Source organism: Rhineura floridana, chromosome 6, assembly GCF_030035675.1.
Source record: "Rhineura floridana isolate rRhiFlo1 chromosome 6, rRhiFlo1.hap2, whole genome shotgun sequence".
Lineage (NCBI taxonomy): Eukaryota > Metazoa > Chordata > Lepidosauria > Squamata > Rhineuridae > Rhineura > Rhineura floridana.
The window spans coordinates 116,165,237-116,178,153 of NC_084485.1; the positions used below are offsets into that span (position 1 = coordinate 116,165,237).

General features: G+C 42.3%; 1 protein-coding gene across 8 annotated transcripts in view; it reads right to left on the bottom strand.

Moving 5' to 3' along the window:
* Positions 1-12,917, bottom strand: part of ODF2L (outer dense fiber of sperm tails 2 like) — a 57,171-nt gene that overhangs the window by 27,157 nt on the left and 17,097 nt on the right. For 6 of the 8 annotated variants that reach the window (XM_061633552.1, XM_061633553.1, XM_061633551.1 and 3 more), the window contains 6 exons: positions 12,719-12,845; positions 11,216-11,347; positions 9,836-9,898; positions 8,557-8,628; positions 7,912-8,028; positions 2,992-3,177 (listed from right to left, as the gene is read on the bottom strand). In XM_061633552.1, coding sequence (XP_061489536.1) covers positions 2,992-3,177; positions 7,912-8,028; positions 8,557-8,628; positions 9,836-9,898; positions 11,216-11,347; positions 12,719-12,845 — 697 coding nt within the window. The remainder of the gene's footprint in view (positions 1-2,991; positions 3,178-7,911; positions 8,029-8,556; positions 8,629-9,835; positions 9,899-11,215; positions 11,348-12,718; positions 12,846-12,917) is intronic. The other 2 variants (XM_061633549.1, XM_061633554.1) reach the window with 2 other exon arrangements.

The window sequence follows — 12,917 nt, forward strand, 5'->3', positions numbered from 1 at the left end:
AGGATGGGCCGAGGGCTCCATCCCGCCTCTGGGCCCAGCATAGAAACCAAGTGAGACGCCAGAGGAGAGGTATATTCATAGTGGGAAATGCAGGGGGCTGCTGGAGAAGAGGGAAAACCCAGCCCCCAACCATTTTTTTGCAGGCTAGTAACTTTGCTACTGAAAGGGTGCAATAGAATGTTATTAACTATTCAGAACAGATAAACACAAAAGAATGCTTGTAAAGATTTTGGTAGTTAAAAAACAAAATAAAACAAAATAAAGCAAAACACACCCTCCCCAGCACCACAACTGTCAATCTGATCTTCTCTAAAGAATACTCAGCTACACATCATCCAGGAACCAACAGTAACCCAACGATTTCAAACCACTGGCCAGAAAAGAAGAACATACAACAATGTAATAGCCAGGCTTTACAATGGCAAAAAAAAAAAAAGACTGGACATTTGCCACAATTCAACTCCTTATCACTGAGAAAACAATGCAGCTTAGGAAAAACTGGGCATAATCTATATACATAGTAGAAAAGCCAACCACATGAGCAACAGTGTCTATGGTGGGTATGCAATGCTTACAAGAAAGCTTATCCTAAACTGTTTCAAAAGCATAGACACAATTTTAGAAGTAGTCTTAATGGGCTAGCTTCTTTCATTTGAAAAGCTACTAGCAATTCTTTTTCCTGAAACCATTATATTAGCTGGAAGAAAGAGGCTTTCAAGAAGATCCAAAAGGCATAGATTTACAACAAGGAATTTCTAAGCATGCCTCCTACAACATTCAAAAGATCAAATGGCTTTTAAATTAAATGTTCCCAATGATACTTTCTATCGCATTCATTTTTAAAAAAAATTAATGGAAGAAAAATGGCACAAAATGCACATTGAGATACGGGTCAGATACGAAGGCTTACTACCTCCAAGGAATGTTTGGTGGGTTTTTTTGTTCCTGCATACAATATGAGTTCATTTTTGAACTTTATAGAGTCTACAGGTCTGTGTGGTTTACTCTCTCAGCTCAAACTGGAAGATCAGAGCTCAAGAGTGCAAGTAGAAATGCAAAAATTATGGATCTAAAAATACCTGAAGTATAAATAATACATTAATATATTAAAATGTCTTAGAAGAAAAATGACAAGAGGTCTGACAGGAACACGGGACTGTGAGCCACTGGTTAAGCAATAAGGCTTATGAATTCAGGGGTCAATGGATTAATTATGAAATGAACTGAAATCCAAGTCAAGGTTGAATTGTTTGACACAGGCATCTAGAGGCATTATTTTCAATGTACTGCCCAATAACAAAAGCTTATCTGGGTGGTTTACAGTAAAAAAGTAAAACCACAATACACAAAAAGACAATGAAAAAATAAAATCTAAATCCAGAAATTTAGCAGTTTCTAAGCAATCTCTAATCTGCTAAGACTAGCAATGGAATTAAATCAGCAACAGAGAATAGCATCAGCGTACAGTAAACCTAAAGAGTACTAAAAATAATTTAAGATTGAAACACCTGGGAAAAATAAGAAACCTTGCGCCAGGAAGATCGCAATGTAAGTGTCAGGCAAGCCATTCTGGGGAAGGTATTTTATACCAGAGTATCAATGCTTCAGAGGTCCTCTCTCTAGCAACCACCTGCCAAACTTCACTTGGTGTTCCAATGAAACACTCAAAAAAGCCCCCAGCACTTCTGAGGCAAGCTGACCTTGATGTGTCACAAGCAAACAAAATCATTTCATACAGCTAATTTCACCAGGACATTCGGGATACCATGAGTTTAGAACTGAACTACTGGATATTCTGCTTCAGAACTGAACAACTGGATATTCTGCTTCAGAACTAGTAAGACAGATTTTTAACAGAAACTCTGAGACAGACAAAGTTTGGACAGCTACCTCAAAATGCATCAGCTGTATGATTATGCAAGTTAATGCTTATGACAGTAAGATGGGGGGAGGGACTTGTGGGGACCAAAGATCAGAGGCAAAAGTGGGCAGAGCAACAAATGTCAATTTTACCTATGTATAGTAGGCTAGTTTCTACACACTCACCCCCAATACCTCCCATCCAGGCAAGTATCCATTCCAGGCAGGTAAAAACACTCAAGGAGGATACAAAGTGGGGTTGATGAGGGATGTGACCTGGGGAGAGTCCCAAGGGCCAGACAGAGTGGGCTGGAGGGCCGCATTTCACCCACGGCCTGAGGCTCCTCATACCTGCTATCAATGGGCACATTTATTTCAGGAGAGGTCACCCCATAGGGTCTTTTTTCAGTACAGGAGCCAGGTTGCCAGCTGTATCATCTTTCCTATACCAATTGTCTACTACTCTTCCAGGAGAGGCGTCAGAGACGCGTGTATGGGGCTCCCAGCAGTCTGCCATCCATGCAGTGGCCAAGTACACACTTCTTTAGTGCCACCAGTACTGTAGGACTGTCTTTAGTGAAACTTTAGTGGAATGACATCTTGCTACTTTGACTGATGCCAGACCTGATAAGACAACTGCAGCAGACTGTGCCTAGGCTCGCTAAACCTTGAGAAGAGTCTGTTTTTTCCAAGCGAATCAGAGGCCACCTCAGCCGAACGCATTTGTGGGATTCCCTGAACAAGAGTTTCAGACACTTCCCCCCTTCCCACCACCCTCGCACCAATGAGGACACATAACTCCATAAACTCATCTGAAGTCTATTGTTTCATCTTATACACTTATTAATACAAACAGAGAAAGCAAAATATGCCCCTGAAAGTTCCTACGATTATAGATCCAGCTAGTATTTACAGTGTTTCAGGAAGGGATTGGGAACCTGTGGCCATCCAGATGTTGTTGGACTACAACTCCCATCATCCCCCTGACCACTGGCCAGTCTGGCTGGGGCTGATGGGAGTTGGAGTCCAACATCTATACGTCCGCAGGTTCTCCCATCCCTGTTTTAAGGAGATTAACAGCAAGGTTTCTTCATCAATTTGAAACAATGGCTCTCTCCCCCAGTCACTCACCTTCTCTCTAATTTTGGAAATTAAGCTTTCCACAGCTGCTTTCAAAAGTTCAGCTCTTTGTTTCTGAACGCTAGCTGCTCTTTTCAGGGCATTCCTCCTCTCCTCTCTTTTTTCCTTTTCAGCCAAAATCTGTTGCTTATATTCTCCAACTTGTAGCTTCCGTTCAGTAATTTTCTTTTCTACAGTCTGCATCAAAATTAAGAAAGCTTATTAAATGCTCCGAATATGAGAGGTTCAAGCTGAAATTTAGCCAAGGGCAGCAGGGAGACAGCGTGAGCGCTTTCATTTACTGGGGTAAATGAGAGACAAAAAAATCAATTGAAAAGTTCCACTTGCTTCATCAGAGCATTTAAAACAACAGGCTTAAAGGAAGGCATGCAGGCCAGTTCAATTACTTTAGCAAGGCTATTGAAATGTACAGTGAAAACATGTGCTGAAATAGTTTGAAGATTCCACTTAGCATTGAAAACCTGAATCCTGAAGGACTCCCAGTCACAGTTTGACTTCATAGACTAGCTTAATCTGTAGCGGAGGGGTGGCTAATCTGTGGTCCGCTGGTCAGATCCGGCCCACCAAGCCACACAAAGTGGCCAGTCAGCCCCTGTAGTTCACCTCCCTATCGGGAGATAAAAATTCCCTCTGGCAGCCCTTTAGAGAGGATCTCTACAGAGCAGGCAAAGGGGGATCTTTGATCTCAGGGCTAAATACCCCAGCGCGGAGACTGGAGATAAGCTCTCTGACTGCTCTTTAAGAGTCAAAGGCAGAATGCCCCCCCCCCACCGGAGACAGAGTGAGTAGAAATTCTGCCTTTTTACTTTGCACAGATCCAGTTCTGGGGTGGGAGGGCTAGAAATACTGTGTGTGCATGCACACACCCATCTCTGTACGTGTGTCAGAAGGTAGGTATGATTTTGTGTGTGTGTAAATGATAGAGTTCTGTGAGACTACATGTCTGGTGCGCATGTGTGCTGTATGTGTAGGATGTGCATGTGTGGTGAGTGTATTCGTATGCATGGTTGGGGTATGTGTGCATGCATGCCTATACCAGCCACACTCAGCACTGGCATGTGGGCTTTGGAGGGTTGTCTGACTGCCAATGGGGCCCTCAGGCCCAAAAGGCTAGCCAACCCTGCTCTAGTGATACAAGAAACTGTCCCCTTTGAAGCCAAAACAGGATTGTGCACCTAAAAAATGGGGGGACGGGGGACGGTTCTACTCCCCTGCTTTCCAGACAATTTGTATTTTTACCCTTATCACAGTTATGATGCAGCTTTTCACTAGTCTGATTGTCCATGGACAAATAAGGAGGGATGGAATATTCAGTCAGTTAGATTAAAATAAAATGGATCAACTAAAGAGGTATTCGTAGTAACACAAATCAGAACCTGCTGCCTTTATTGTCCTATTTGGGCATTCAAAGGACATGTGTGCATGTGTGTGTGCGAGAGAGATAAAGTATGTAGGGGCATGTAGTAACCCCCCCACTTGCTCCATCCTTCTCACATTGAGCAGGAAGATCTGAAGGGGAAGGGGTTCTGGCTCAACATATTTAGAAGCTACCCAGAAATTGAGACCCCTGCCTGAATGATTGATTTATTACATTTGCACCCCAGCTTTCCTCCAAGGATCTCACAGCAGCATACCTGGTACTTCCCCCCTCTCCATTTATCCTCACACAGAATCTCTCTTCAGACTTGTGACTGGCCCAGGGTTACCCAACGAGCTTCATAGTTGAGTAGAAATTTAAACCCTGGTCTCCCAGGTCCTAGTCTGACACCCTAACCACCACTACACCACACTGGTTGACTGGGGTCCCTTCCCACAGGGAGGATTCTAACCGTGTTCAGCCAGATTCATAAAGAATCCCCCTTCAGACTTTCCCTCACATACAAAGACCTGAGTCTGCAGCCAGCAAGGACAGGGATGGTAGTGGTGGGACAAGCATGTGTAGTCCCACCCACCCCCAAAACACTTGAATGGGGCTTTTACATTGTTTTAATTTAAGTACTTATGAAATCTGCATGCAGCAGGCATCATCCTAGCATGCCTCTTCTAAGAAGGCATCTGCTGGAACACAGGCACACAGTGTCACAAAGCAAGTACCCCCCCCCAACTCTTTATTTTATGTTTAAACACATTTACTGGATCAGCTAGAATTCATCCAATCCATTGAGTAAGAATTGTTCCATCTAGCAACAGCCCTACAAATAAGGATCATAGGGTTCTGCATTAAAGGGGCTAAGAGAGGACTGCTCCTGCTCCTACTTGTAACAGTCTGGCTCAGCATTTCCTGCAAAGATGCCACAGAAAGTCTGAGGGCAAGCTGTCACACCTGCCCTGGGGAACCCCTTACATCAGCATCACATGTCATCGTAAGGGGTCTGCAAAGCTTTTCAAAACAGGCTCCCCATAGTTCAGCGTCTCTCAGATGGGCCTGAAAGCTTGCCAAGATTGTTATAATAATTATATCCCCAAACAGATGCCAGTTAATGTAGACAATGGAGTCATCATCTCATAAGGAATCTTGCCGGCACAAGGCCTGTGGCATGGCCAAGTTGTGGATCCTTTTATCTTTATAACAGATTTTCTGTAAGTACAATGATTTGGGTGATAAACAGCATCAAACAAAGCACGAGTAAGATAATTTTTTTATTGGACCAGTATGAAGATGTTGCCTGGGGAAATATATTTAGGTTAGTAGTCCAACATAAACTCACAGATTCCACGCTTCTGTTTCTGTGAGCTCAAGCTGGCCACTGCATCACGGTTCAGAACAGCCATGAACAATTTGTGACCTGCCAAGTCAAATGCAGCCCACTTTACCAAGCATAGTAACCCACCAAAAGGTCAATAAACCCCATGTCTTTGCTACCTGCTTGGAACTGCATAAAACAACGAAGTTGGAAAGACTTAGCAGGTGGGCTGTGTTCACAGTGGCAGGTTGCAAGTTGTGGAGGCCTGATCAGAAATACTGGGTTTGCAACTAATGGAAGCGATCTATTGCTAGAGAATGCAGGTGTTATTTCCCCAGTCACCACAAGATGTCACCACTTTAGCACCAAAAACTGCAGCAGAACAAACATAAGATAGGGGAACACAGGTATACAACAGCTTTTATAGCAAGGAATTCTACACGCTTCAAAAGATCTGCCAATTTAAAAGTCTGGTTACACTTAAGATTTTCTATAAGTGTAACATTAATGCTGTGCCAACATATTTCAAAGCTACATACAGATGCAAGCGGAGTGTGTTAGGCACATCCTTACACAAAGCTTACAGAACATTTAGATACAATATATCAAGAAAAACATCAGTGTAAAGCGTTACTAGTAACAGCTTTATGTAAGTTAAAAGAAAGCAATTCAGTGGGGTTTTGGACCCACTTTTATACAGATAGACTTGGGCAGGGAGATGACTATGGGGATCCTCATGGATAAATGCACAATTTCTTTACGAAACATTTTCATGTGTCCCATTGAAACTTAATTCAATCCACATTCCCAGTGGTGACCCTCAGCATGATCTATTTTGTTTCTTATCACACAGCTTAAAACCAATGTCCTTCCTGGTTGGCACGTCACACTAGACCAAATAGTGGCTTAGAGCGTGAGGGTCCCCAGAGAAGACACTGCGGCTGCTTTGCTCCTCCTTCAGTCCTCCTCCTGCAGTGCTGCCATGAGCTAAGTCACAGTTTGGCTTAGTGTCTCGTGTGACTCCCAAGCTCGTGGTCTGCCTTGCTGCAGACAAACTGAGCTGTAAACCCAAGAACAAGCCTTGGTTACAATTCAATTTTGTCTGGAGCAAGAAAAACCATGAACCTGGATTCAGATAACATGGTAAGCCAAACCACGGCTTAGCTCACAGCAGCAGCGCAGCAGCAGGACTAGGAGAGGAGTGCAGCTGCCACAAATTTTATCTCCAGGAAGCCTCGGTGTGTGTGATGCCACAGATTGGCTTAATGTGATGTGCACATCAGCCATTAGAATAGCCCAACATGGTAGAAATAACCAGAATATAAACTTCATTTAAGAGGCTTGGGGAAATGATTTTTAAATATTGCACATGAACCCTTCTAGAAGCAAAGCCTTGTTGCGTATAGGCATTATTTATTACATTTCTAACCCGCCTTTCTTTTTCATGATTGAAACCCAAGGCAGCTTACATATGGTGCCCAGGCAGTCTCCCATCCAGGCACTGACCAGACCTGACCCTGCTTAGCTTCAGCAGGGAGCTGGCTACATGTGCCTTCAGACCATAGCCTGGGGCATGCAAACCTGGTGAACCAAGTTGCAGAATTATCAGCAGAATTATCATTATTGTGTATTCACAAGATTGGTTCAATCCTTCCCCCCCCCAAGAAAATCTCTCTACACTTCCAGTTCGGAATCAGAAGTAATTCACATGATTCTAAGGGTCTAAAAACCATCACACTTAAGAATATCCTCCCCTATGTCCACAAAAAATAAATTGGGATTGCACAAACCGCTTTTTTAACTATTTGATGGAATGTGACTAATAGATATATCTAGTACATTTCTACAGACTAGTGCAGGAGTAGCTAATGTGGTGCCCTCCAGACTACAATGTACCTCACCCCTAACCATTGGCCATACACACTGCAGCTGATGGGAGTTGTAGTCCAACAACATCTGGAGGGCACCACATTGGCTACCCTTGGACTAGTGTACATAAACAAGTAAGCAAGCTTGCTGGAATTGACAAAGTTGTCAGTTTACATCTAAAAACACATTCCATCTTTTAATTACATTTGTGGCACTTCTTGTGAAATTTAAAATCAGAGTTCACCTGAGGATTTTTTGTAGTGTGACTAACAACTTCAATCCATAGTGACCCGCCCTGCACTGCCAAAAGTAACTCTCAGCAATTGATCAAAGTAGAAAAAACAATCAAAATTATAACCTGAAATTTTGTTCTCAGTTGATTATTCTCAGCCTCCTTTCTCTCTATCTGGCACTGCAAGTGAATTTGCACCGACTGTATTGATTCAGAATGGCGTGATGCTTTAATTACATTAGCCTAAAATAATAAATGAAAACCCAGAATAAATTACAAATACATGCCTGTATTTAGAATGAATATTCAAAATCATTCATAATGCAGGGGCGAGTAGACTTTTGGGTTGTTGGAGCTACTATGTCTTTTACTAGAACCCCAAAATCTACCAACTGCAGCCAGGTACTAAAAGTTATCTAAAAAGATTTAAAACAACAAGTTGCTTCTCAGCATATTCCCAGTCTAGACTAAATTTGTTTTCAGTGCCAGAGTTGAATGGCACTCACAGTCCTTTCAAATAAAAAGTCCACTCCTTGTTAGCTTTCTTCATTTCAGCAGGATAATTTAGGTGGGCAAAGTTGTTTTGTTGTTGCAATTATTAAACATGGGAGTCAGAAATTCTTGATCTACTGCAAACTACCCAGAGATTTACTGATAGATTGGGATCTTTCCTCTGCCCACTTGCTGTATAGGCTGGATCCTGAACATTATAAAGTTATGGCTGCTGAGATTACAGGTAAAATATCTGTTCAAAGGAAAATGTTAACTTACTTTCTCTTGCTGAAGCTGAGTAGAAAGCTCTAAAATATATCTCTCTTTTTGAAGTGCTTCATTTTTGAGATCCTTCAAAACCAAACAAAAAACCCAAATATGCTTTTTAAACAGATACTAGAGAGAGAGAGAACTCACAGAAAAAAGAATGTACCGGGATAGCAAGAATACTGGTTTTCATTACATAGGACTCATTCAGGTGTTGAGAGGCCCACAGGCAGCCAACAGATACATCAGGAGCAATATAAGGCTTGGGCAAATATACCTGAGAATGTATGAGCTATTCATTCAACCTCCATCCCAGCAGCAGTGGTGCAAGCACTTTCCTGGGCCACCTCACCCACAATGCCTTGCTCTGATGAGTTGGCAGGGGATGGCTCTGAAGAGCCATAGAGAAAACAGGTAGGCAGGAGGAAGCTGCAGAATGGGTGAGTGCGGAGCTGGGGAACATAAATATTGCCCCAAAATAAACCACTGAAGACAAAGCATGCTGACTGTTTAAAAAACAGGTGGCAGGGGGAAGGAAATGGAATGTCTGCAATTCCGAATAGGGAGCACTCCACACTGCAAAACTCAGTTGCAGGTTCTATTTGTAAATAATAGTAATGGAAGATATCTGATTAAGTCATGTTCATGTTTCACTGGCCCACTAATTTCAATGGTTCTACTCTGAGTATTCTGAGTACCACCCAATATTTACAATGTTTGCCCAAAATGGCTGGTCTTTGTTTTACAGGTGGGCCCTATTTATACGGCAGGTTCCATTCCAGACTGCCGCCGAAAAGCGGAAACCACCAAAAAGCGGAACCCATAGATAATAATGGTGTGCGTTGCACGAAAATGACACGCAACGAGAAAAACCACCATAAAGCGGAACAAGCGCCTTAAAGCGGGGATTTTCCACATTTGCGCAATGCCGCATTAGCGGAATGTCACAAAGCGGGGCCCGCCTGTATTTTCCTATTCTCCAAGTGAAGTCCTTGGAATAAAGCCAACTAGTCTAGAGCCTTTCTCTTTGCCTGCCTGTGTGTTTGCTCTTCCACAGAGAGAGGATTCAAGGCCATCTGCCATGCTCCTAAGTTCTCCCTGCCTCACATACTTTGTTTCAGATTCCCTGTGCTATCACATTTCTTGTAGCAAAGAGCAGAAATCAAACAAAAATATAGGACAGACTGTGTAGTCAGCCCTTCCCTGCCCCCTTCCTCTGTGCAACTCCCTGATATATCTGTAAGAGACTGGGATTTTGCCTTTATCACATGAAAGCTAGAACAGAACATACTACAGCTTCAGTTTCACTTTCAGTCAACTTCTGTATCAAATCTTCAATCTGTCTGCTTATAAGCTGCAAATAAGAGAGGAGAGACAAAATTGATTCAATGTCATCGCTGCATCCATCATATTAAGTTTAATGTACTTCCTGTGATATCAATCTCCAAACATTTCTAGAGTGACCATGCTATCTATTTACAGTTAAGGCCTAAGAAAAAATAAACTCCAAGTACAAATAAAGTTCCTCAGTGAGTGAAAATGTGACTCATATAGAGTTCATTAAAAAAAGCCCAACAAGTCTATTTTATTAATTGATTTTAAAAAGCCAGAGAGAGGAAGAACCGATTTCCTATTTAATTTTTCTTATCCAAGTAACACTTGAAAAGGCCATTCTGTTCATTGGGGAAGATCCAACTGTAGAGTCCTGCTTGCTCAACAGACTTCCGCTTGTGCAAACAAAACCTACTTATCCTCTCATTTCCCTCTGCCGTCTCCCACAACTCCTCCCACATATTTTAACAGAGAACTTTTTTTTTTAATTGTCAGATACCAAATTTCCTGACAACAGAATGGGAAGATGGATGTCAACTCAGCCCTGTTTCAGTTCTGACGCAATGTTGCTACAGTACTGAAGGCAATGTTCTGAAAGAAAAGTCTCATCTAGGTTGGCTCCCAGCCCAGGGCAAGTTGGCCATGGGGTCCCCATCACATCATGCAGGATTCAGGTGTTGACATAAGAGCAGCCCATAGTTATGATACTTGCATACTGACATTATCTATGAGCACATTGTTTGTAACTAGGATTACAGACTGTTGTGTTGAGTGATAAGCCCAAATCCATTTTTGCTTAAGAGTAGATCAACTGGCAAGGGGCTCTGATGCTGTATGTGACCAGCTGCAGCTTTTGTCTGTAAACAAATGTGCTGCAATCCAGAGAATGTTTTGGTGGCAGTGGGAAGGACCTAGTTTGCCACTGTACACAGTACAGCTGTGACCCACTAGAGGGGGAAAAGGCTTCTTGATCGCCTGACAGATCCATCAGGGAGAAAGAGCTGCAACCCTGCTACATAAAACAGAAAGCTAGAGCCCTTATTTACAAAAAAAATATTTATAAAAATCAGGAGCAATTCCTGCATTACCCTTTGTTCATCTGGACTAATCACATACAAAGAGCAACACAGAAAATTACCAGAAGGGCAACAAACTCGAGGGGTTGCCACCCTTTGTTCCTAAAAGAAGCAGGCAAGTACAGACACAGGTTAATATATTATCTTTACTTTTTCTGTGAATGTGCTCCTTTCTTTGAAAATCCTACTTCAAACAAGTTTTTAAAAACTCCCGATGTGTTGATAGTGCTATACTTGGTCATGGTTTCTGTATGCACTCTTACTTCTTTTTCCTTGCTTGATCTAAGCAGCTGCTGTAAAAGTCCCTTCATATTTTTGAGAGCTTCTAGCTCCTTTACCAGTAAATCCTCTTGCATAGAAATCTTTAGCATATCTGATGCAGAAATGTAACAAGCCTGACAAAATATTAAATTGCAGTTAAATCATTTTGTAAAAATCTTCTTTTCTCCAAACCTATGTCACAGTTCACAGGCTGCTTTAAAACTAAACCTTTTGAAAAACACCGTTGCATCATTTGAATACACAGAATGACCGCAAATAATAAAAAAGAAAATTGCTACCGTGCCTGTCACAAAGATCCTCAGCTGGCTGTTCTCCAAAGCAAAGCAGTGCCGCTGGCTTGAAACATCTATGGCCAGGGTGGAGAACCTCAGGCCAGGGACCAAATGTGCCCTTCTAGGTCTATCTGTCTGGCCCCTGAGACTCTCCTTTGGCCACACAGCCCTTACTGGTACTGCTTAGCACCCTGAATGATTTGCCTAGCTGGAATGCATCCCTGAACTCTGATCATGTCTCTTACTTGTCTAGATGTGTGAGTGTGCATAGAAACTAGCCTGTACAAAGGTAAAATATGCAGTCTTTGCTCAATCTACTTTGACCTCTGGCTCTGCTCACGACTGCAATGTGGCCCTCAGAAGGTTGCCCAGAAGGGAATGAGGCCCTCAGGCTGAAAAAGATTCCTCACTCCTGAGTTATAGTATCCAATATTTGTGTTATCACACCACATAGCTTCTATCTACCTAGCCAAATGGCTGCAAAGAAAAAGACACACACAAACACACAAAGACTGTGCATTTTGGTATGAGGACATGTTTTGCAATCTATTGCCCCAACCTGTCCATCTGACTACAAGTCTTGCTTCCAGTCAACCCATTTTTTAAAAAATTGAAAGCCTTGGTGATCGTGTACATGCAGAGCACCCTGGCTGGCGTCCTCTCATAAAAGAAAGCACACAACTGCAAAGGTAAGCTCACAGTTTTTTTATTTCTGTAGGAATAGGAGAAAGAACTGAAGGTTGCAGCTGGGATACTCATTTGATCACCTGATTTTTAAGGAGAGTTTTAAGTGTTATGGAACATCTAATGAAGTAGGCTGCAGTAAACAAATTTCTCAGTCTTTAAGGTGCACAAAACACTTTGTTGTTTCTTCTTCAAAATGTATCACTATGATGATCAAATATATCATGTTTCAGCAGCAGATAACATGGATTTGAATGTAAGAAAGCCCCAGCATGAGAGGAAGACACTTCCGTTCACACAAAGGGTCCACAATTTCTGCCAGTTCCCTGTCCAGCTGCAGCCCTCTGTGCTAAACTGAGCACAATCTCAGAGGGTCACCTGACCCTCCAGTGTGACTCTTTGGAGAAGGGCACAAAGGCGCCAGGAAAATCCAGTTCCACGAACAAAACTCTGCTTGTTGTTCTTAAAATCTGAGCCATAGACCATATTGCAACATGTTTCATTTAGCAAGAGTCAATGCCAACTTACTTTTGAAATTCTAGCAAGAGTTTCTTTAAACGATGGCAAAAACATTTCTGCTGAACCAATTGCCAACTCTGCATTACGTAGCTTTCTCTGAAAAGTGACATCATCCTGAATGGCATCTTCACACAACCTAATGATAAGAAGATATAAACAAATTTATTACAAAAACTTACTAGCACAAAGCCTTAATTGATGCTCTATT